This window comes from Ailuropoda melanoleuca, chromosome 6 (assembly GCF_002007445.2).
Source record: "Ailuropoda melanoleuca isolate Jingjing chromosome 6, ASM200744v2, whole genome shotgun sequence".
NCBI classification, from domain to species: domain Eukaryota; kingdom Metazoa; phylum Chordata; class Mammalia; order Carnivora; family Ursidae; genus Ailuropoda; species Ailuropoda melanoleuca.
Genome location: NC_048223.1, coordinates 95,286,341 through 95,312,054, shown reverse-complemented (window position 1 = coordinate 95,312,054; position 25,714 = coordinate 95,286,341). Strand labels below are relative to the sequence as shown.

At 38.3% G+C, this 25,714-nt stretch overlaps 1 protein-coding gene across 1 annotated transcript in view; it reads left to right on the top strand.

Moving 5' to 3' along the window:
* Positions 1 to 25,714, top strand: part of LOC117802812 (cytoplasmic polyadenylation element-binding protein 3-like) — a 36,303-nt gene that overhangs the window by 6,848 nt on the left and 3,741 nt on the right. The window contains exon 3 of the mRNA XM_034663607.1: positions 25,155 to 25,710. Within this exon, the coding sequence (XP_034519498.1) occupies positions 25,166 to 25,710 (545 nt within the window). The 5' untranslated portion in view covers positions 25,155 to 25,165. The remainder of the gene's footprint in view (positions 1 to 25,154; positions 25,711 to 25,714) is intronic.

Sequence of the window (25,714 nt, the reverse complement as noted above, 5' to 3'; positions counted from 1 at the left end):
ACTTTGGAAAACATTCTGGCAGCTCCTCAGAAGGTAAAACATAAAGTTTCCAAATGACCCAGCAATTCTACCTCCAGGTCTATAGCCAAGAAAAGTGAAAATATGTCTACATAAAAACTTATACATGAATATTCATAGCAACATTGTTCATAATAGACAAAAAGTGGAGCAACTCAATGCCCATCAATTGATGAATGGATAGATAAGATGTGGTGTGTCCATGCAATGGAATATTGTTCAACAATAAAAAGGAATGAAGTACTGATACATGCTACAACATGGATGAACCTTGAAAACATTACACTAAGTGAAATAGTTCCAAAGAGCACATGTTCTAGGATTCCATTTCATGAAATGTTAAGAATAGGTAAGTCTGCAGAGATAGAAAATAGATTAGTGGTTGCCTAGGGCTGTGGCAGACAGGGCTTTGGGGGTGGTAACTACTAAGTTGTGCAGGAATTTCTTTTTGAGGTGATGAAATTGTTCTAAAGTTGATTGCAGTGAGGATTGCAACTCTGAGGACACTAAAAGCCATTGAATTGTAAACTTTCAGTGGATGAATTATATAGCGTTATATCTCCATAAAGCTGCTGTTTAAAGTAACTTCAGATAAGGCACCTGGCTGCCTCAGTTGGTAGAAAAAGTGACTCTTGATCTTGGGGTTGTGAGTTCAAGCCCCACGTTGGGTGTAAAGATTACTTAAAAATAAAATCTTCTAAAAAATTATAAAATAACGCCAGAGAAAACCTTGAAATCCATTATTAGTAGACTGTTTTAATAACATATAGTTAAAAATTATATCATATAATATGATATAGCTGAGATATTTAAACAAATGAGATACTTCTATACAGGCCATAAGGAAAAGTTGCCAAAGATATAGTAGCCATCAATTAGGATTTTATTTTATTTTTTTTTGTCCCACAGAAATCAACTAGCTAATTCAGCCCCTTTAGGGGACATTTGTTAATGTCTGGAGACATTTTTGATTGTTACACAAGGGGATGCTACTGGCATCTGGTGGGTAGAGACCAGCGATGCTGCTAAGCATATGCAATGCACAGAACAGCCCCTCAGAACAAAGAATTATGTAGCTCAAAATGTCAGTAGTGCTAGGGCACCTGGCTGGCTCAGTCAGTGGAGCATGGTACTCTTGATCTCGGGGTTGTGAGCTTGAGCCCCACGTGGGGTGTAGAGCTTACTTAAAAAATAGGCCACTAGTGCTGAGGTTGAGAAATGCCGAACTAACAACAGAAGGGAAAATCATTGGGAAGATGTGCGTTAGTTCACAAGATTGGAGGTAAGGCAGGAGATCCAGGCTAGGACAGTGAAGTAGCAGCCACCCCAGAGAATATTGATAGCAGGAACATTCCTCATGCTTAAATGGGTTCAGCCCTGGAATGAAGAAGCTGTAACTGTTTTTATTCTGCTCACAGTTCAAAATCTAAGGATGGAGCGTCTAATCAGTCTTTCTTGCCACTTGGCTAAGAGTGGGCAGTATACCTTAAATGAATGAAGGCAATTCCTCAAAAGGAAGTACATTCATTAGCAAATACTTATTGACCATATGCTTATGTTTCAGGTTTTATTTAGGTGCTGGGGATAGAGTAGAGCAAAAGAGATGAAAAGACCCTTGTGGAGCTTATATTAATAAGATATTAATCAGGGAAAATCTTTAAGAAAATCTTTAAACCTTTAAAGAAGGTAAGATAGTTGCTAGACCCCAAAACCAATAAATACTACCTACATATTAAGTGAAAAAAGCAGGTAGTTGATAGTCTCTATAGTACTATCCCATTCACTTGTTTTATTTTATTTTAACTTTAGGATGTATATGTAAGGAGATTTCTAGAAGGATATATAGGAAATAGCTTCTTAAAAAATATTACCTCTGGATGGTAAGACTGAATATGGGGAGAAGAGCCTACTTTTCATTTTATTACCTCATAACGTTTTCATTTTCACCATGAGCATATATTTTATAGTTAATTTTTTTTTGTTTAGTTAGATTAAAAAGTAACAGAAGAAATCCTTGGTGCAAGTGAAGGATGATTAAAAACTTTTAAAAAGTCACAATATTGTGGTGTTTTGCTTATTATGGAAAAAGCTGAAAGGAAGAAAAAACATCTGACTGGAAAGTGTGGCTTGTAATCATTTAACAAATATTTGTTGAACACCTAGCTGCCTTAAATCTTTTTTGGAAAAGGTGGAGTAAAAATAAACTAAATATCAAGCAGCAGTCATGTGTGAGGCACTCTGTGAAGTGCTATATCTGGGACAGGATTGAAATTTGGAAAAGGTCTGACAACTGCCCTCACTGGTGCTTGTTGGCATCTATTTGTTGAATACCAAATATGTGGCATATGCTGGACCGTTTACACACATTTTTTCAAATCCTAACAGCAACCTTACCAGATAGGTGTCTATGTCTCCCATTTTACAGATGAGAACATTGAAAATTGGGAAGATGAAGTCATAGCAAATAAGTGGCATAGCTGACTTCACATTGATGTATGAAGACATATCTGACTTCACTGGAGAACAGTGTATTAGTATGTGAGTAGCTAAATAACAATTAAAAAAGAAAGCGATTTATTACAAGAGCAATCACAGGACTACCCTTGATTAATTTTTGAAGAATTTTATTAGATAAGTATTCCACGAGCTCAGAGAAGGAAAAAGAGATTGCTGCATATTGATGGTCTGAGCAGGTTTCCTAGTTGGAGGAGTGGTTTGAATTGGGTCTTGAAGGAGTATGTAGATATATGAAGAGAAAGAGTGTCAACTTTTACGGAATGCTTGCTTAAGGCTAGAAACTTCTCACCTAAACCCCATAGCCCCATTTGAGAGGTGAGAAAATGGAAACCTCTCCTTACCTCCACGCCCTGCCAGGGATAGGCAATTAATAGGCATTAATTTTTGGCAATCTGATAGGTGCAAAGTGAAATTCATTGTTCAAGCCAAACACTTAGCTCTATTTTATAGCTTCTGTGTTTTAAGTCTTGGGTAAGATGAATTTATGATAGAAGAGAAAGTATACATAATAAACTAATAGACCAGGAATATGGTCTATTATACCCTTTTGGGAGAATAGATATTCAGCATACGTATTTTTCCTCTGTGTAGGGAGTTTTAGGCCTTTATGAGGGTGTTTTATCTAATTTAAATCTCTACAGCTGAAATCTCAACTTGGTAATTCTGAGGAAGATCATCCATTCAATCATTTATTCAACATTTCTTGAGCTCCAACTATGTACCAGGCACTGTAGGAGATATTGGGGATACAAAGATATGAATCATACACTGTTACACTGTTCTTGTCATCGGGTTGTTTACAATTTAATGGAAGAGACGTAGTCATGTTTATAATATATGGAGATGTGAACCAGTATTTTTGTACATACTCTGAGAAACCTAGGAGTCCTCCTTGAGTCATTTTTCTCTCTTACTTCATCCTACTACCCTTCGGTCAGTCACCCAAATGGTCCATTTATCTCCTAAATATTTCTCAAATATAGTTGTTTCCATTCTTCCTGCCTTCACCTCAGTCCAGTTGATTGTCATCTCTTACCTTGGACTACTTAATAGCTTTAAATTGGTCTCCCCACATTTTCTTAACCTCCCCCTTCAACAATTGGCCTTTGACAATTTGACAATCTTTCTTTTGATTCTCCAGTAGAATGACCCCTTAAGAAGTGTAAAACTAAAAAGAAAAGGAAAGAAAAGAAATGTAGAACTGGTCATGTTACCTGCTTAAAATCCTTCTGTGGCCTGTTTAAATCCTGGTGAGAAGGAGCCAGTGAAAAGCATAAATTTAAATTTAGCAATTTTGGAGAAAAGGGGAATAATTAATAAATTGTACCTTCTAGAGTCTAAGCTTCATGAGGGCAGGGACAGGGACCAAGGGACCATACCGGTTTTGTTCAATATTATATCCTCAATATCTAGCACAGAACCAGGCCAATGGCAGGTGTTCAGTAAATATTTACTGAAGTTAAAAAAAAAAAAAAGGACCCTTCTGGGGCGCCTGGGTGGCTCAGTGGGTTAAACGTCCAACTCTTGGTTTCAGCTCAGGTCAGGATCTCAGGGTCGCGAGATGGAGCCCCATGTTGGGCTGTGCACTCAGTGTGGAGTCTGCTTAAGATTCTGTCTCCATCTCCCTCCCCATCTTCCCCTTCCCCCACTCACAGGGGCGGGCAAGCACTCTCTCTCTCTCTCTCTCAAAAAAAAAAAAAAAAAAAAAAAAAAAAAAAAAAAGGACACTTCTAAGGCTATAATGAACCCTGTAATGTTTGATTGGAATTGGAGGTATCACTACAAACTCATGATTTAATAGATGTATGCATAAATATACTTTTTAGTTCTATCTTCCGAGAGAGCCTAAGGCAATGACACCCCAAAACTAGTGAATATACCAAGAGGTGTCTCAACCTGGGCTCTTTAGAGAAATTATCTCTTTGCTAATTCCAAACTGGGGCAGGAAAAGTACATGAGCTGGAACATCTGCAGTGCCAGAAAGTAGGGATGTGCTCAAAAAAAAGACCTAGCAATCAACTTGAAGGGATTCCAATGGGACAGGGGACATTTTAGTAACAGAATAGTAATAGTAATAAATTACAACTCATGGAATAAAATATGAATCCATGAATCATTACTGATAAAAATAAATGAATAAATCAGGGGAGAAAGAAAAACTCTTCCTTAGAGTAGCATTGCAGCTAATGTAGAAGAGTTGATGAAAAGAGCAGATCACTATTTGCAAATACCACAGAAATAATTGATGCAGGTAAGCATCATTAATGGTTGCTAAAATTATTGGATGAAAGTATGTTGAGAAGCAGAATATTCACATAGAAAATATCTTCCCAAAGATGGGATGCTTGGATGGCTCAGTTGGTTAAACGTCCGACTCTTGATTTCAGCTCATGTCGTGATCTTATGGGTCCTGAGACTGAGCCCAGTGTAGGGCTCTGAGCTCAGTGGGGAGTCTGCTCAAAGATTCTCTTCCTCTGTCCCTCCCCTGACTCATGCGTGTACTCTCTCTCTCTCTAGCTCTAAAATAAGTAAATCTTAAAAAAAAAAAAAAAAGTATCTTTCCAAAGATATTTAAGTCAAAAGTGAATAGTTTTACAGTGGAGAAATCTGGCAGACACTATCCTAACCAAGTGATCAACATTAATATCACAGTGGGACAAATCCACATCATGTTCCCTCTGAAATGATGCACTGAGAAGGACAACATCCCTTTTGTAGTAAAAATGTATAACCTGAATTTGATCATGAGGAGACATTAAATAAACCATAATTGAAGTACATTCTACCTAATAACTGGCCTGTACTTCTCAAAAGTGTCAAGGCCATGAAAGATAAACACTGAGGAACTGTCCTATTTAAAGGAAACTAAGGGGAAAAAAAATAAAGGAAACTAAGGAGACATGACAATGAAAGCAATGTGTGATCCTGGATCGGATTCTTAGAAGGGACATTAGTGGAGCAATTGGTAAAATAAGGTCTGTAAGTTAAATAATAAGTGTAGAATCAATTGATTTTGGTGATTCTGTGGTCACTTAAGTTGTTAACATTTGGAGAATGTGGTTGAAAAGTATAAGGAAATTATTTTTTATAATTTTGCAATTCTGAAATTATCTCAAGATGAAAAGATTTTTTTTAAAGGTTTTATTTATTTATTTGACAGAGATAGAGACAGCCAGCGAGAGAGGGAACACAAGCAGGGGGAGTGGGAGAGGAAGAAGCAGGCTCATAGCAGAGGAGCCTGATGTGGGGCTCGATCCCAGGACTCCAGGATCACGCCCTGAGCCGAAGGCAGACGCTTAACCGCTGTGCCACCCAGGCGCCCCTGAAAAGATTTTTAAAACAAAATAAAATCCTACTTGTAATGGCTTTATATTGATTGCCCTTGCTTACTTACCAGTTTCCCAGCTGAACCCTAAGCTCCAGAATGTGGCTACTGACTTTCTTCCTTAGTTCCTTGAGTACACTGTGCCCTTCTCTCCAGAGCCTGAAGGTAGCCAGAAGCTATTCTCTTTGCATGGAACATACTTCCTTTGAACTTTATTCTTTTGTTCTTTAAGACTCATTTTGCTTACTTTAGAAAACACTCTGACCTCCTAATCCAGGTCCTGACATCGTATGGTTTCATACATCTGGTACTTTTTCATAGCATTTTTATCACAACTTCTATGAAATTATTTATCATGATATTGACTAAGACCTCACTCACTGAAAATTAATGTTTATGAGAGATGGAGGGATGATGTCTTCTTGCCCAAAGTTATTTCCCCAAAGCCTTATACAGGCTTTCAATGACTGTTTGAGGAATTAATGCAAATCATGCAGTGGAGCAACTTGAGTGAAATTGGACACAGGAGGCATTTTAGGTTTGAGGAGATGTAGGTGGGAACCAGAATTGGTGGCAGTGACAGAAGAGGATAGAGGAGTCTTATCACAGAAGGAGCCATATGACTTGATAGAAAAGAACCAAGAGTGAAGAATGGCTTAGGTTTAATCATCAGCTGCATAATAGTGCACGGTTGAAATGGTACTTGAGTCACTTTTCTAAAAGCATGTTCCTAAATATTTGAACATGAATGCTGTTTATTTTTAATACAAATGCTGTGTGCTCAATAGTAAGATACTATATTACATAGTAAAACTTAGTGTTTTAGTGAAAATACTTTATTAGCATGGTAATTAGTATATTTAACATACTAAACTTTACTAGAGTATTTTAATTAAAATACTATATACCCATGGTAAAATACTATGCACCATGATAAGCATTAAACAGTAAAACTGACTATACGAGAATACCTGAATATCCCTCCCCAGATCCTCTCTTCATAGCTGAAGTGCTTATCCCATAGCTGATGGAAATACTAGCTCCCGATGGTGTGAATGTGAAGTTTTTTGTTTTGTTTTGTTTTGTTTTGTTTTTTACTGGGCATTCCTTTAGGATGCAGGGAACTCCCTCACTTTAGGTTATGTTCCCGGGAACCTGCACTCAGTGACTGGCTGATTTAAGATGCAAAGGTTTAGCTTCCTTGCCTCGTTTGAGGCAAGTCTGAGGGCCATTTCAGCTCCAGAGCTCATCACAAGATCTGCTGAGTACTCAGTTGTAACCAGTTTGGGGGTCAAAGTAACTCTCTGACTTTCCCTGCCTTCTTCATTTCATTGTAGATGTATTTGCCAGTTGTGTCCTAAATGCAATAAAACATTTGCATGCAAAACTTGGTCTCAGAACCTGCCTCCAAGGAGCTCAACATATGACATGGTCTAATCTGCCTACCCCTTAAAGGTTGTGATCATTGGAACCTCTCTGTGTATCTGGGTATTCCACCCCCACACACAATTTCTAAAAAAAAGTCGTAAGAAATATACAAAAAAAAAAAAAAAAGCCCAAACTAATGTACAGCTTGACAAATTTTCAAAACTTGGCAGTATTTTTTAAAAAAGATTTTATTTATTTGAGACGGGGTGCCCCTCTGCAGTATTTTAATGAAAGAAAGAACAAGGAAATGATTTTGGATAGTGTGAGAACCACTTATATGTACAACTNGCAGGGAGCCTGACCTCTGGCTGGATCCCAGGACCCTGAGATCATGATCTGAGCTGAAGGCAGACGCTTAACTGACTGAGCCACCCTGGTGCCCCTCTGCAGTATTTTAATGAAAGAAAGAACAAGGAAATGATTTTGGATAGTGTGAGAACCACTTATATGTACAACTTCCTCATGGTGGAAATTTTGAGAGAGAGGGGTGTATTGCCAAGAGAAGTTGGAAGTTTCTCAGATTTTAAAAGAGTAGTTATCTTTTGGTTGACTGCAGTGCAATCTGAAATGAGAGGAACATTCTAAGTCTATAATTCATTTAGGTGAAAAGGGGAAAATAATGAGTATGAGGAATCAGCGGAGATACTATGAATCATTTCACTAGGAGGAGAGAGAAAAAGATGATCTTCCTGAAAGTCAAATATCTATAAATCAAAAATGTCAAAATATTGCTAAAATTTTGAGTAACGAACATTTTCCTATGAATCAAACTTAATACTATTTATAGCTCCACCTAAGCTCTTTATACTACTGTTGTGATTTTAAGGTAAAATTTCAAGAATCCATCCATGATTTTGTTCATCAGTGATATGCATAGCTTTCACTAAGGGTATTCAGTTCATGTTCTGTCTGTACCAACACCACCCTCGTTTTTTCTGGCCTGGATGATACAATAGCTGGCCCCCTAATCAATCTGCTTCTACTCTTACCCCAGCTACAGTCTATTCTCTACAGAGAACCACAGTGGTCTTTTTAAAGCTTAAAGCAGACCATGTCACTGTTTTGCTTAAGATTCTCCAGGGGATTCCCATTGAACTTAGAAAAAAATTCAAAATCTTAACTTAGCCTAAAAGGCCCTACATGATCTGGCTCCTGCCTACCTTCCAGATCTCATCTTGTACCACTTTCCTCATTGTTTACTTGCTCTCTAGCTACAGTAGATTAGGTGTTCTTCTAAAACGGATCAGAAAACTAAGGTAGGGGCCAAATTTTGCCAGAGGCCTATTTTTATGCCGCCAGAGGACTAAGAATGATTTTTACATTTCTAAAGGATTGTAAAACAACTACAACAACAAGAACAAAACCAGTTATATTCAGGAGAACTTATGTGACTTGCAAAGCCTGTAATATTGACTTTGTGGCTCTTTTACAGAAAAAGTGTGCCAACCTCTGCTCTAAGGCTTATTCCTCCTCCATTAGGATATGTTTATTAGCTGTTACCTTTGCATCCTGCACCACCAGTCTTTGCATGGATGGTCCTTTTAATTCAGGAGGGAGCTTGATTCAGGTGTCATTGAGACTTTTAAGCGATCATCTAATCTAAATACCCTACCAGATTCTCTCAGTCATATCACCCTTTTGTTCTTTGTAGCACTTATTTTTATCTGGTATTTTCTTATTTATTTTTATTTTTTCAACAACCATTCCTCCCTTCCCCCATGTAGAAGAACTTTTCTTTCTTGTTTACTACTTTTGAGTGTTCTTGATCTTGCATTTAGGTGGAAGAGAGCAATAGTGAATTTTGGGAGCCTACTGCATAGTAGGTGCTCAATAAATGTGTTGAATGAATGAATTTGCAGATTATTTCTGTAAATGAAATTTAGGGTTTGTGCTTTCTTTTTTTGTCTTCTCTTTTGTAGGGAGGACCTACAGTGCAAACAGCAATGAAGAGCCACTTTATAAAGGAGAGGCAGGAGCACCTGGCTGGCTCAGTTGGAAGAACATGTGACTCTTGATCTTGGGGTCTTGAGTTCGAGCCCCACATTGGGTGTAGAGATTACTTAAATAAATAAAATTAATTAATAAATAAACTCTAAAAAATGAAAAGGAGAGGCAGAACAATGTCTTTCCCTTAAGAGAACAGGTAAACTTCTCTTTTTCCTCCTCTCTGCTCTCCCCGGGAGTGACCATTTCTAGAAGAGTGGGATGTTTCAAAGGGATGTCTGAAGAACTTCTTTTTTTAAAAAAGAAAAAAAAAGAGGAAGGAAAACCTTTCTTCCTTTCATCTTTTTCTTCTGAGAGAGGAGTTTTTCAGAATAATAAGGCTAATTGAGGTTTCATTCTCTAGGAGTCTCTCAGACTTTTCGGTAAAGATCGGTTTAACACTAAAGAAAATGGTTTAACACTAAGATGAGGCAGGCCTGGGCTCAAAAGAAAAGCCAAGAATGCTCTGAATAGGGCTTGTTTTCAGTGGTCAGGTATGGAGGAGAAAGACAAACAACCACAGGACCTAGATTTTTCTGGAGTTTATTTAAGATTGTCAGACCACATGTTTTCACTTTTGTTTGGAAAATATATGGTCACTAAAGTAAGAAGCAGTGGGAGGCGGAAGCCTGATTGTAAGGAAGAAAATGTGGGCACTGTTGTAAGTCCTCTGGGTTGTGCCTGGGTGTGGCAGGAGGTAAGGGATAAGAGCTAGGCTTTAGAGCTTGAGTTTTGGAGTCAAAATAGACCTGAGCTTATTTATTCACAACTTACATCACCTTGGGCAAATTATTTAGCATTTTTTTTTAAAGATTTCATTTATTTGTGAGAGAGAGAAAGAGAGAGAGAGAGCACAAGCGGGGAGCAACAGGCAGAGGGAGAAGCAGGCTCCCCACTGAGCAAGAAGCCCGATGTGGGACTCGATCCTGTGATCCTGGGATCATGACCTGAGCCAAAGACAGATGCTTAACTGCTCAAAGGACTGAGCCACCCAGGTGTCCCTACTTAGAATTTCTAAGCCCTAGTTTCCTTATGTGAAAAATGAGAAGAATGATAACTTCTGTCTCTTTAGAGTTATTATGAGGATTAGCTGATAAGGCATATAAAATGCTTAACTAGATGCCTATGTAGACTAAGTGATCAGTTAGTATGAATATCATCATCATCGTCATCACTAGATGACGAAGAAATTCTCTCAATCCACTGATTTTGAAACTAATAAAATCTATATCGTGTGGCACTTTAAGGGTATGTATGTCCTACTGTACCTGCTTCCATAGTAGGGAACACAGGTTATAGAAAGAGGTGGGATAAGAAATGTCTGGATAGGGGCTCCTGGGTGGCTTAGTCATTAAACGTCTGCCTTTGGCTCAGGGCGTGATCCTGGGGTCCTGGGATCGAGCCCCACATCAGGCTCCTACACTGGGAGCCTGCTTCTTCCTCTCCCACTCCCCCTGCTGTGTTCCCTCTCTCACTGGCTGTCTCTCTCTGTCAAATAAATAAATAAAAATCTTAAAAAAAAAAAAGAAAAAAGAAAAAAAATGAAATGTCTGGATAGCAAGATCATTGTTGCTACAAGAAGCATGGGCTTAACGTAGGTCATTTGACTCCCGGTGTTAAGTGGAAAAGAGACAAGGAAATGTGTACTTGAGTGTAGACCTTCCAGGTAAACACATCTGCCTGTCAGTATTAGCTTTGGATTTCATACATTGACCTTTACTGCTTTATAGTTTATTAAAAATGCCCTCGTACACACTAATATAATTCTGATTTAGGTAGGGCAGCTGTTACTTGGACTTCTCAGAGCCTCAATATTTTTCATCTGTGAAATGGGGATAATGAAGGCACATAACTTCTTAGGGTTGTGTGCAGTTATTCATCATGTAAACAAAGTACATGACAAAGGAAATAGTATGTGCTTAATAAATATTTGTTTTTGTCATCTCCCAGGGCCAGGCAGCTAACAAGTGGTAATGCTGGTATCTAAACTTAGATAATTGGATTTCATATCCAATGTCCTTTCCACATACCACCTCCCATAATATTAATAATGTTGATTCTCTGCCACTGTGATGATGTATGATCCATTAACATTAGGGCAGGTGGTCCAATGTGTTTTTCCAAAAGTGGTGGGAGATCCATCTAAAGTATCCCTCTTGGTACAGTTGACACATGTATCTGATTCTTAGTTTCCTCAATAAGAGAACAGCTATGGCCTCAGGACAGAGCTACACCAAAAACTGTGGATTTTGGTTCAGCCATTTGTAGCGAAGTGGTGAAGATACAGGTCTGCCACATGAGAAGACAGAGATAACCTGCATTAAACTGAACCAATGGGAAACTTATAGTGTAGTTGACAAAATGTGTTACCTAGTGAGTTGGAAGACCTGAATCCTAATCTTAGATCCACTATGTATTAACTATATCTTGAAATATCTTTGAGCCTGGGTTTCCACATCTTTATTTTTTATTTTTCTAGCTGTATTTAGGTATAATTGACATCCACATCTTTAAAGTGGGGATCCCAATGGTTATCCTTGAGACTGTTACCTGTTCATACAGTCCCTTTGTGGAAATTAGGAAAAGGTGCCTCTTTTTCCAAGTAGATGCAGCTCTACATTAAGGTTCATGAGTTGGGTGAGCAGAACACGTACTAGATTTCATTCTCCACTAGCCTCAGAGGCTAGCCTTCTGGTGCATTGCACAATCTGCAGAAGTGAGTGTGAGGGCCCTATGTTGTCTATCCACTGCACAGGGCTGTTAACATCAAGTGAGATGATAAAGGTGAAAGAGTTTGGTAAAGTCTAATCTCTGTGAATGTTAGGCACTAACATTACACAAACACCATTTGATTTCAAATACTAGGATCCACGGGCTACCTGGGTAGACATACTGACCATTGCCCTTCCTTTTCTGATGATCCCTCTGATCATTAACTTGTACAGCTCCTATAAATTACTCGCTGTTAAAACAGATTATGGCAAAGAAAGCTTCTCTCCATCACTGTAAGGCCTGGACCAGTGTTGCTCTTGGGATCCTTGAAGACTAAAATCAGTTCTTTTGATGATTCATTCTCTTGAAGACATCTTATTTTTAGAACACCCTGGAGTAGGATTGGGTCTTGCCCATGGGTGGAATTTGGAATCCCTTGGTTAGAGCTTATCTCTGGTTTTCAGGCAAAGGTCATTGTATAAAAGCTTTGTATCAATGGGAGAGAGAAAAGTTGCTGAGCCACAGTTTTCCCTCTTTTCATACCTTTGAAGCCCAAGCTGTGTCCTAGGCTGTATGGATCAAGTAGAACAAGAGGATCTGCTTGTATGAGTCTAACAAAAAGACAGCTTTAGAATTAGACAAACCTGAAATTAGGTCTTAGATCTGGCATTTACTAGTTTTGTAACTTGGACAGGTAAATCACCATTCTAAGTTTCCATTTTATCATCTGGAATTAAGGACAGTAACTATTTATTTCATGAGTTTTTTACATGGATTAAATGAACTAATATGTGGAAAGCACTTAGGATTTTATCTAGCACACATTATGTGTTCCATAAATGTTAGCTCTTATTACTAAGCTCACTGCAAAATACTCTGCCAGACATTGCTGAGCTTTCCCCAAGAAGCTTAGAGTTCTAGTTGGGGAGTTAACATAATTATACCAGAGAAGATAAATAGAAATTGAAAGCAATAAATGCATGATACAGATAGATGCTATTGTTAGGAACTGGTGTTTGAAGGAGGCTCTGAAGAAAGGTGAAATTAGGATAAGTAGAAAGGAGGAGGAGGGCATTCCATATGGGATCAGTAACATTGGCAAGCTTCAGACCCTGAGTAGACCAACTTGCCTGGCGAAGTGGGGATAATACTATCTGGGAACATAGGTTAGGATTAGAAGGGGAGAGTGCTAAATACTTAGGGTAAGTAGTTGACCCTTGTTCTATAGATAATGATGAGTGACACGATGAACCTTGTGCATGGAAATGTCTAGCAGGTAGTTGGAAAGCTCTTAGGAAAATGCTCATAGCCATAGCTAAAACTTTGGGGATAGAAGTTGAACTGTGGAAGTTGGTGGTACATTTTAGGCTAGCTCTCTGAGAGGTGCCTGTTGATTCCAATTTAGTGAGGGTGGCTTTTGAACAGGATTTAAAGTGAAATGGTGAAATTGTCAGGAGATATGATGACAACTTAAAACAATAACTAGGTAGGGTTTGCTTCTCTGAAGTCTTCTGAAAGAACATGTGGCCTCTCAGAATAATTTTTTAATGGAAATTTAAAATCAAAATGAAATTAGTATGGGGGGAGAAAAACGACACATTTAAGCTTAACTATATTTTCTGAAATATTCTGCAATTTTTGCATTGTTCTGAGGGTTCTTTTGACTGAGTTACCATGATGAGAGTAGGAAAATGAATAAGATCTAGTAAAGGGAGTTATGCTGTATCAAATTGGCGAGTTTATTTATTTATTTTTAAAGATTGTATTTATTTAAGAGAGTGAACGAGAGAGAGTACAAGCAGGGGCAGAGGGAAAGGGAGAAGCAGACTCCTGCTTAGCAGGGAGCCCAACACAGGGCTCCATCCCAGGACTCTGGGATCATGACCTGAGCCAAAGGCAGATGCTTAGCCAACTGAGCCACCCAAGAACCCAGGGGCACTTTTTTAAGAGTGCATATTTAGTTATTCTATAAGTTCACAAATTTTTATTTTAAAGATTTTATTTTTAAGTAATCTCTACAGCCAACATGGGGCTTGAACTTACAACTCCGAGATCAAGAGTCACATGCTTTACCTACTGAGCCAGCCAAGCACCCCAAGTTCACAAATTTTTGATGTGTAAAACTTTTTATATAAAATATCTGGGCCCCTGTGCATTATTTAGACCCTAGATGAATACAGATACATAAAATATATATGAATATTTTTAAATTGAGGTATAATTGACATAGAACATTTAATTAGTTTCAGGTGTACATGATCAATATTTGTATATATTGCAAAATGATCACCATAATAAATGAACATCTATTACCACACATAGTTACAATTTTTTTTTCTTGTGGTGAAAAACTTTTAAAGCAACTTTGAAATATGCAATACAATATTACTAACCATAGTCACCATGTTGTACATTACAGCCCTAGGACTTATTTTATAACTGGAAATTTGTACCTTTTGTCCACCTTCATGGATATTTGGTTTTAAAATAAAATTAATTACAACTGAAGTATAGAAACATAGGAAACATAGATGAAGTGTGTTCATGGTTTTTTCTAATGGACTACACACACACACACACACACACACACACACAGGTTGACATGTCATTTGAAATGGAATCTCCAGCTAATACACATAGGCTGTAAGTATACAAACTTACCTGTAGTATTTCCTTACCACATGAAGGTATGATGAAGAATGACAAAAGTATTGAATATATTAGGGTGCTGAAAGAGACTGAATTTTATTTATTATATATTTATTTAACTTTATATCAAAAGAATAGAGTTTTTCTACATTAGGTTGTTATCGGAACAGTAACTATATTATTCTTTGTTATATACACTAATCATGGATTGTTTTCATATTAGAAGTTAATTTCTGCACGAACTATAAACTGCTGCAACCTTTTAAAAACAATTTGTTAATATGTATCTAAGGTCTTAAGGTTATGCCTTTCAACCAAGTAACTTTTTCTTTAGAAATGGCTTAAAGAAACATTCAGTTTGGAAAATGGTGAAAATTTGTAAACAAATTAAGTGTCTTGTGATAGGAGAAAGAGTAGATTAATTCCACCAAATTTTAGTATGGAATGTCTTCATTAAACATTAAATATAGCCTCATTAAACATAATGTCTTTGAAATACTTTTAATGGCAAGAGCATTTCTCTTCACCTAATCTTCAAGAAGTGCTCTCAGCTTCTATAATTTGTGGTAAAAACCTTGTTCTTTTATTTGGTCAACAAACTTTCATCCAGCAAACTTTTATTTTATCTTTAAGTTTCAGGCCTGGGCCTGAGTTACAAAGATGAATAGAGTCCTGATCCTGGAGCTTTTCTAGGAAAGATAGGTGTATAAACAGATAATTACACTAAAGTATGAGGAATATTGTAATAGAGGTATGTTTGTATTATGGGGGGTTGTAAAGGAGGGAATGGACAATTCTGCTTCCATGGCCAGGGAAAGCTTCAAAGAGGTGACATTTGAACTAGATTCTATTGGGTCAGTAAGAGGAGGTTATCAAGAGGTAGAAAGGTATTTCAGGCAGAAGTAATATGTGCAGAGGCATTATGGTAGAAGAGCATGGCCCATCCAGGGACCTGTAGTAGTTAGGTCTTGGAAGAAGAGTAGAAGAAGAGTTAAGTTTGTATTTTATCCTCTTGTCAGGGGAAAAATAATTTGAAAGTTTAAGGAAGGGGTATACCATAGTAAAACTGTATTTGAATGATTATTTGGGCTTTAGTGTAGAGGCCACATTTGAAGGGGTACTAGATGAGATATATTAGTGCATTACTGCCATAGACCAGGTGAAGTGTAACACTGGCTGCAAATGAAGAGGAGGGGATGTCAGGCAGAAATTTAGGCAGCTGAATTAATGAATTTTAGTGACCAGTTTGACTTGGCCCTCAGAGAGAAGGGAAAAGACAGAACATGTCCAGGTTCCTAACTTGAGTGACTACGTGGATGGTAGTCCCATTAAGTAGGATAAAGATAAGTAGACCAGAAATAAAGGCAGAAGCACATGTGGGAGAAGAGGTGCTGTAGGATCCTTAGAGAAATTGTTAGTTAAATAGTGGTTTGGAGCTTAGCAAGAAGATTTGATCTGGAAACCTAGGTGGCAGTGAACTCAGTTTCCCAGTTCATGAATATAGCATTGTTCAGGGAGAGTGGAGAATTAGGAGAACCCTGGGGAAAGGTCTGTTTAGTAGCCAGGAGACTGAAGAAACTTTAGAAGAACCAGGAAAGCAGTGTCTTCAAAGAAAATATAATAGTGTTGTGTTAGTTTGCTGCTGCTGTGTAACAAATTACCCCAAGCTTAATGGCTTAAAACAACACTCATTTATGACTTAACAGTTTTAGGGATCAGAAGTCTGATGCAGTATGACTGGGTTCTCTGTTCAGATTGTCAAATCTGTTTTCAAGCTCATTCTTGTTGGCAGAATTGCAGTTACAGGACTAAGGTTCCTGTTGTCCTTGTAGCCTGGAATACTGGAGGGCCATCTTAGAATTCTGCTTACTACAAGCGTTTTATGAAGGATGAATGGCAAAGTAAAAAAATAATTGAGAAGTGTTAGTTGGTCATTGGTGACTTTAGTAAGATCAGTTATAAGAGTACTTTCAGCAGGATGGTAGGGGCAGAAACCACATGCAGTTAGATTTGGAAGTCAACTGGAAATGAAAATAGACCTAGGACCTAGAGGTTTCTTTCAAGCAACCTGTCTGGAATGGGAAGGAGAATGCTGGGAATAATTAACTAATGAAGTAGGTCTTAAGGAAACTAGAAGGAATGAGCTCTAGACCATAGATGGAGTGATTAATTATGGACGTGTAGGGGAACTCAGCTTCCTCTGAGATAGAAGGGAAGGAAGTATGGTGGGGATTACAGGTAAGTTTGTAAGGGGAGACTTGCTGATAGGCAGCTGAGAAATTGAGGGCATTACTCTCTAATAGCCTCAGTTTTCCTTTCTAGGTTAGAGACAAGGTCAAGAAAAAAGTAGGTGAAGTTTTATAATTAATTCTTTATGGCTAGGAGGCCTTTCATTAAATTGTTGAATGAATGAATGAACTCAAAGCTAGTGGAGAGGTGAGAACCACGAACTCCAGGTGCTCTCCGCATTGCCCACTAAACCACATTTGGTTCACCTGGTTCCCTTTTTGCTCCCTTTTCTCTTGTTACGTTCTCAAACTTAGTCTGATCTAGAATTGCTTAATAGATCCTCACTCAGAATATGTGGATTTCCCACTTGTCAATTGCCTTAGGCTTTAACAATCTTAAGAGCTTCCTAGGTTACCTAGGGGATATCGAATTTACCATGGTTGGACGCAATTATTTTTACCTCCTTAGGCTGCGAGGTATTTGAAGTCAAGGGACTTTGGCTTTTTTCATCTTTGCATGTAGTGCCCATAGCACAGGCTTGGCATGTAGGGAACCCCCCCCCCCATTTATTTTTCTAGCTTCATGACCTAGACTTAGGGCTCTTCTTTTTACTTGGCCAGATTGTGCTATTTTTTCCTCTTTATCTTACAGAAGTCAGTCTTTGCAAATATATGTATGTAAGTTTTAGAAATTTAATGGAAATATAACAAAAATGCAGAAAAGTGCATAAATTTTAAGTGTCCAGTTTTCTGAAATTTCAAAGTAAATATACCTGTGTAACAGCATCCAGTTTAAGAAATAGAGTATATCACCAGCGTCCCTGCAGTCCCCTTTTATAAATCCCCTGCCAATCATTATTTCTCTGCAGAGCTAACCACTATGGTGAATTCCAACCCATAAATTAGTTTTATTAGAACTTTATGTAAGTCAAATCATACAGTATGTCCTCTGCTTTTGTTAGGCTTCACTCAGCATTGTATTCATGCGGTTTATCTATGTAGTTCTATAGAGTAAGAATCTCTTCATTATCTTTGCCTTATGATATTCCTTATATGAATCTATCACAAATTTACTTATCCATTTGTGGATGAATATTTGGATTGTTTCCAGGTGTTGGCTAGTTCTGATTAATGCTGCTTTGAATATGTCTTTTGGTGAACATGTTTGGATTTCTGATGGGTATATATCTAGATGCAGAATTGGTGGGTCATAAGGTGTATGAATGTTGCCTTTTAAAAAATATTTATTTGAGAGAGAGAGCACGTGTGCACACGCACATGTTCCTGCACATGCAGGAGCAGGGAGGGGGAGAGGGAGAGGGAGAGAGAGTATAAGCAAGAGCATACCGTGGGGCTTAATCCCACCACCTCAAGAGCACAACCTGAGCCTAGACCTGAGCCCAAACCAAGAGTCAGGTGCTCAACTGACTGCACTACCCAGGTGTGCCTGAATGTTTGCTTTAATAGATCCTGCTAAATAGTTTTGTAATGTGGTTGTATAGTTATATTATTCTTCCACCAGCAGTGTTTGAGAATGAGTTGTTCCCACATCTTTGCTAATATATGGTATTATCTGCCTTTTCCAATTTTAGCATTTTTGGTTTTATTTTGTATTTCTTTGATGATTAGTGAGGTGTTCATATGCTTTTTTTTTCCATGTATTTTTGAGCATTTGAATATTTTTGGTTGAAGTCAGTTGTCTTTTTCTTTGGGATGTTTACTATTAATTTGTAAGGGTCGTTTTTATATTCTGATTACAAATCTTTTGAAAAATGTACATATTGCATATATTTCTCTCATTCTATGAGTTTTCGCTCTTAAAACTGTCCTTGGGTAAACAGATGTTCTTAATTTAATTTGTTTAGCTTATTAAATTTTTCCTTTATGGTTAATGGTTTTGTGACCTGTTGAAATTGTTGCCTATGCCAGTGTCATGAAAATATTCTCCTATGTTCTTTAAAGGCTGTATTGTTTACCTTTTACATTTAGACCTACAATCCACCTGGAGTTGATTTTTGTGTATGTTGTGGCAAGGGTGAAAGTCTCTTTTTTGCCATGTGGATATTTAGTTGACTTCAATGTCCTTTATTGAAAAAAAATTCTTTCACTACTGTAGTGTTACTGTTTTCATAAATCTGGTGACCATACATATTTGATCTGTTTCTGGACTTTTTGTTTTATGTGTCTATTTGCTTATCCTTGTGCCAATACCACACCCTAATTACTACAGCTTTATAATAGGTCTTGATATCTAGTAGTGTGAGTCCCCTAGGTTTATTATTTTTTGCCATCTAGATTGCCTTGGCATTCTTGGCCCTTTGCACATAAATGTAACTTTAATCCAACAAATATTTACTGAATACCTACTTCTTATGTGCTAGGCACAGTGATAGATGTTGGGAATATAGCTATCAATATGACAGGCCTGGTCCTTTCCTTAGAGTTGGGAAAACCATACACACAGAGTGAGGTGAGAAAACAGCCTAGGATTGAGCCCTGAGGAATTCAATATTTAAAGTCAGCAAAGAAGACTGAGAGCTAGCGAGAGAGAGCACCAGCATGCCAGAGGGCACATAACCCCAAATGTGGAAAAAACAAAACAAAACAAGACAGCATAAAGGAATCAAAGGGAAGATATATCCAGAAAGTGTGGTCAGTTATGTCAGTGTTGCTGCAAGATCCAGCAAGATCAAGACTGACAAAACATCCACTGGATTTAGCTCTGAGCGCTATTGTGAACTTAAGCACTTTTGGGGGTGGGGGTGTCTTTATTAGATTGTAAACTTTTAGATGGGAACAAAGTTCCTTGTTCAATTAGTGCTGAGTATCTGTTATTTTCATAATGATAATCAAATGATCCAGATAGTGCTCACCATCCTAAGGATCAAAACCAAATAGTTTTCTGTTTCATACCACTCCTTTTCATATCCATTCACGCAGCTGATGAAAAAGCAATTGCTCTTCTAAATGGAGAATAATTTAATACTTACTCAAAATTTGGCTGTTTTAGATAATCAAAAACTATGTTTCATCCATCCATTCATTCATTTATTCATTCATCTATTTATTAATTCATCAAACATCTATGGAGCAACCACCTATTACCCAGGAGTCATAAACACTGTGCTAGAGATGTAAGTAGGGAAGGAAGGGAAGAAAGCCTAGAAGGATGTGTTTGACCCATGTATATCCCAGTGAGTTAACTCTGCAGAGTCTATTTTTACAGCTTTCCATGACTATTCAAAGGGATATATTGTTAAGCTCTGTGACCTGAAGACAAAATTTTAGAAAGTTCTTCCTTTCTGGTTAAATAAAAAACAGGATTTCAGTAGAGGTCTTTATCCTTGTAGGGGGGGTCATCCTGTAATTTATAGTTTGCTTGGTATTTATACATCTTGGTATTTATGTTTGAGTCATTTTCTTGTGGGTTTTTTTTTTGTTTGTTTGTTTACTTTTTTAAAAAAGATTTTATTTATTTGAGAGAGAGAGTAGGAGGTGGGGGAGGAACAGAGGGAGAAGCAGAAGCAGACTCCCCATTGAGCAGGGAGCCCATCTCTGGACTCCATCCCAGAACCCTGGGATAGTGACCTGAACCCAAGGCAGGCACTTAACCGACTGAGCCACCGAGGTGCCCTGAGTCATTTTCTTTTTAGATTTGAATGCTCATTTTAGGAAAGGAAGAACAGAAATTACTTCATACAATAAGATTACATTAAGTATGGGCAGTGCTAATAATTACTGATTGCTGTTTATCATGGGTCGGGGCCAAAGTTTATTTTTCTTTATTGTGTGAATTATTATTAGACCTGTACTTGGGGTCAAGTGGATAAATAAATGTCCAAGTAAACCACTTTCAAGCACACCTGAATAACAAGAATTTCTACCAATAAAATATTGCCATATTAATTATACATAATTTTAAAAATTATATTTTAAAAACAAATCTTTGTAAGGTTTTTATGAAGGAACTTTTTTTGTTTGGTACCTAATTGATGTACTTGAAAATGTAGAAGTTTGGTAGGTTAAGGAGGTCTTCAGGAATAAGATTAACCTTGAGTGATCCTGAGGGACTCTGGCATGCAAATAGTAAGTACAGCACATTGGCAGAAGTGAAGCTTTCTTTAGGAGAGCAGAGGAAGAGAAAAATGGGGAGTATAAAATAAGTTCACAGTAGGAATAAGAAGGCCATTTAGTTCTTTTAAAGAGAGTTTTCACAGGTTGATTTACAATAATTTTTTTCCTCTTAATTGTTTTGGTTTTTTTCCTTAGAAATAACTAGAAACAGACCACTAATGCTGCAAATTGGTAGTCTCTGGTAATTCTTTAAATTCTAATTGGCGAAGAAAGGAAATAGAGAATTAAGATAGTTTTAAATGATGCTTAACATTTTTAGTTCCAAGTTCAATCAGCATAGTCATCAACTGACATTTACTCTGAAACCCTTGGGTGAATAGCGTTGAACCAAATCCCACAAGAAATAGTATCTTCTGCCTACGTGAGCAAACTGGTAGTTGAACTATTGCTCTCAGAAGCTATGGATAATAAGGGTTGATGCTAATACGTTGTGAGATTCTAGCCTTGGAGTCATGAGGTTAAGATAGGAAAAATATACACCAAAAATTTTTTTTTGAAAAATAGAAATTGTATTTACTTTTTGTGTTGAATAAAGAAGTAAGTCACTGTCCTATGCAATGAAACACTAAATGTCAAATTATTTTTAAATATTTCACCAATTATTATTTTAGCTTAAAAGAGTTGAATTTTTTTTGATTGATCATTGTATGAATAATGCAAAGTAAACTTTCATTTTGACAAGTAAAATAAGGAGGTGAGTTGATTCAGAGCATATCAAGTAGAATCTTAAGTGATTTGTGCCTTCATTGAAAACTCAAATACAAAGAAATCTTGGTGGATAAGATGTCAGAAATTTGTGACTGAAACCTATTTTTACCTGATCTCCACGGTTAATATCACATTTAATATTAAGGTATTTTTCATTCTATGATACTAAAAATGTTTCTTTGAAGGATGGTCAGATTTTAAGTATTTATCTTTTCCTTGTAGTCCTCCTCCTTTTCTAATCCCTCCCCACCCCAAGCTCTTTTTGCTCTGGTAGGGTTCCTATTGCTGGCTACCCAGTCATTACCATTCTAATACCATTTAAGGTAGCTCTGCTGGGTTTATTTATTTTGAGTCCTTCAATCCAGTTTCTCTTTTAACCTGGCTTCCTAAATCAAGTTGACAATCCAGTTTATTTTTCTCCCTTTTCATTTCAACAATTCGTGATTCAGATTGGTAGGAAAATATAATGTAATCCGGGCACAACCTCTTCCCCTTGGAATCAGTATTTTCGAGGCTTCCTCCTTTCCTTGGCTGAACGTGCTTAAGTCAGGCAGAGTACCTAGTGAAGGACTTCAGCCCCCACAGTTCCCTGTGTGCGCATGCCCTCTCTTCTTACAGTTGTCAAAGTGCTTTTGCCAGAGCGGTCACATAATCAACCTGAAAGAAGAAAATAAATACTGTACACTTTTTATTTTTATCGATCCTTAAAAACTGGACACTCAAAGGTAACTGCTGCTAAGAATTTGTTACTTGAGATTGGGTGATTGCATGTAAAGGAAGATCTATTGTGTGTGTGGTGGGGGGAGGGGAAGGAGGTATCTATTTCCCGGACTTGGCTGTAAATAAGAAAAAAGAAAAAAAGAAACACATCCAAAGAAACTATACAAGCAGTTACAGAGAGACATTGCATATTAACTTTGTAAATGTTGTCTTAATCTATTGCTTTCCTTTTGTTTAAAAGGATCTTATTTATTAAAGATGGGTCTTGACCTTGACAGAGTGAATTTATGCAGAAAGTGAAATTTATATCTTTAAGGAGTGTTGAGAAGAGAAATGGGTGTTCCTGGTATGATAAAATTTTTTAAATTCAATAAATATATTAATTATAGCCTTCACAAAAGATTGAGACCAGCTTACTTTTTAGCTATATTGCTATAGTATAGCATTAATTTTTCCATCAAGAGCATGTAGTTTAAACTGAAGGCATTAACAAAAAGCATCGATATAAACATTGGGAAAGCTGAGTGATATTAAAATTATAATCAAATGCATATTTCAGCCATGATGATATGGCTATTGTAAAGATAATTCTAGCCCACTGGAAGCAACTCAGATCCCAGATTATAATGGTTTACTGCAGCACTGCTTAAACCAAGTATGAAAATGTCTCTTTCTATGACCATTTCCTTTGGCAGCAATAGAACTTTGTGCTGTTGGAATCTAAGCTTTGCTTGCCTCTTTGTGTCATATTTTACAATACTGATCAAAGCCATTGTTTTAGACCAAGGGAACTGAGGAACATAAAATCAATCTTACGTAGGTTTTATTGGTAGTAGCTGGCAATTGGTGAGGTATGTTGGGCTGGGTTTTGAGTGGGGGGTAAAAGGGGAGGGAAGAGAAGAGAGTGAGGTGGCTATGAAGCATTTCCTTGAGCCTGCTGTTTTGTGTATGAAACTTTAAAGATTAACCATTTTAAAGATAGTCTTTAATAAAATAGTACTACTTTAATCCCATTTCTTGATCTGACATATTCTGCTTAGTAGTTAAGAGTGGTGGCATCTCCATTTTCCAATACATTCATGTTATAACAGTTGTCATGAGGATGTCCAAAGGCAGAGCTTCTGTGTGATTCTGAATGTCCTTTCACAAGTGTTCTGGGAAGGATGCTTCTCCAAGTATCTGAGTTAATTAAGTAACTGCATTAAATATATTAATAACTTTGTTGCAATTATACTGAATCATCATCTAAAAATAATTATATGTTTGGTCATATGCTCCTTTAACATCTCAAAATATTTTTTTAGGGTCTCAACACTGTAATATTCATATATTTAAAACAATTAACATGTTCTAAAGGACAAGCTAACTCAGTGATAACTATGTGTATGGAAATCTCCTGATTTTGAGTGATTACTATTTTCATCCTTGAATGAGAAAACAGGCTGTATGGCAGAGGTGAATATAGATGAGAGATGGAAAATACCATACGCTCCTTATATGGCTAAATGAAGCAGTGATGGCAATGCTCTATAATTACAATGTATGAGAATTTGGGACTTTGTACTATGCTATTTTTAACACGTTTGCTAGCATATGGTAATTCAGGGTCTTCAAACCATAATCTTTCATTGCTAATACCAGTGATAAGAGAATGGATTCTAAATTTGCCGAAGTCTTGTGACCAAGGCAGCATCAGGAGGATTCAAAAATGAAAATCTGGCAACCCCAGAAGTATCTTGACTTTCTACTTAAATCTCAGGGGGATTTTTTTAAAGCTCCGCCCCTACCCCATCTCACAGTCAGTCTGTCTCTGCCTTTCGTTCTCTCTGACCTCAAATCCAACCAGAACATTTCTGCACGCTGCAGAGAAATTCTCAGGCTCCTGTTGAGACCTGAACCGCTGAAAAGCCAAGAAATTTCTTGTATGTCAGAATTGGAGACAAGAAGATTGGAGAATAAGCAGAAAAACCCTAATCCTTAGAGTGTAACAAGAAGCAAGCGTTTACAAACGTTTCAGTAGATTCTTACCTCTTTAAAAACGGTGGGTTGTTTTTTTTTTTTAAATGTCTCCTAACAAAATGGAGTAGCTGCAGCTACTGGGAGGCCAGAGAATGATTGTGCAGCTGAGTCCTCCTCCTAACAAATGCCAAGGATTTCCTCCCTCGTGGTTCGCTGCTGCTAAATGAAACAATTATCAACGCAAGAAGGCAGTTTGCTAATCAAGAGGGATAAGACTGCTGTTTCTTTTAAGTGCCGAGCAGGGAAGGGGGAAGAAAGGGTCGTGTGCGGTGTCTTTTTAACCTTGCTGAAGGACGCAGCAGTATTTATTGACGTATGCAAATAACTGGGGGAGGGTGGTGCTTGGGAAAAAACAGGAACCAGAATCAGTTTCTCATTGCAGGGAGAACGTTCTGAGTTCCGGTGAAGGGAAAAGAGACGTGGCGAAATTGCTGTCTTTCTGTCTTATAAGCACATCTCTCACTAATACAGAAAAGGAACCAAGACATCAGAAAGGGTGAAGACGCTCTCACAGTATTTTTAGAGACGTTGCACGAACCCCCCCCCCCATCCCCAGCCCGACCTGTTCTTCTAAATGGGAGATTATGGATTTGCATTGCAATTGGCTAGTAGCGGAGGCACTGGATTTTCGCAAGTAAAACACCCGCCCGCTTTAGCGAGGGGCATTAACGATCACATTGACAATAACGCGTCTCTCTTTTTTCCCGTTTCAGCTGCGCAAACCATGCAGGATGATTTACTGATGGACAAAAGCAAAACCCAGCCCCAGCAGCAGCGGCAGCAGCAGCAGCAGCCCCAGCCCGAACCCAGCGCAGCCGAAGCCCCGTCCACGCCCCTCTCCTCAGAGACCCCCAAGCCGGAGGACAGCAGCGCAGTGCCGGCCCTCAGCCCCGCCGCGGCCCCGCCGGCCCCCAACGGCCCCGACAAGATGCAGATGGAATCGCCGCTCCTGCCGGGCTTGAGTTTCCACCAGCCCCCTCAGCAGCCGCCGCCGCCGCCGCAGGAGCCCGCGGCGCCAGGCGCGTCGCTGTCGCCGTCCTTCGGCAGCACCTGGTCCACGGGCACCACGAACGCGGTGGAGGACAGCTTCTTCCAGGGGATCACCCCAGTCAACGGGACCATGCTCTTCCAGAACTTCCCGCACCACGTCAACCCAGTCTTCGGAGGCACCTTCTCTCCGCAGATCGGCCTGGCGCAGACCCAACACCACCAGCAGCCGCCGCCGCCGGCGCCGCAGCCCGCGCAGCCCTCGCAGCCCCCGCAGGCGCAGCCC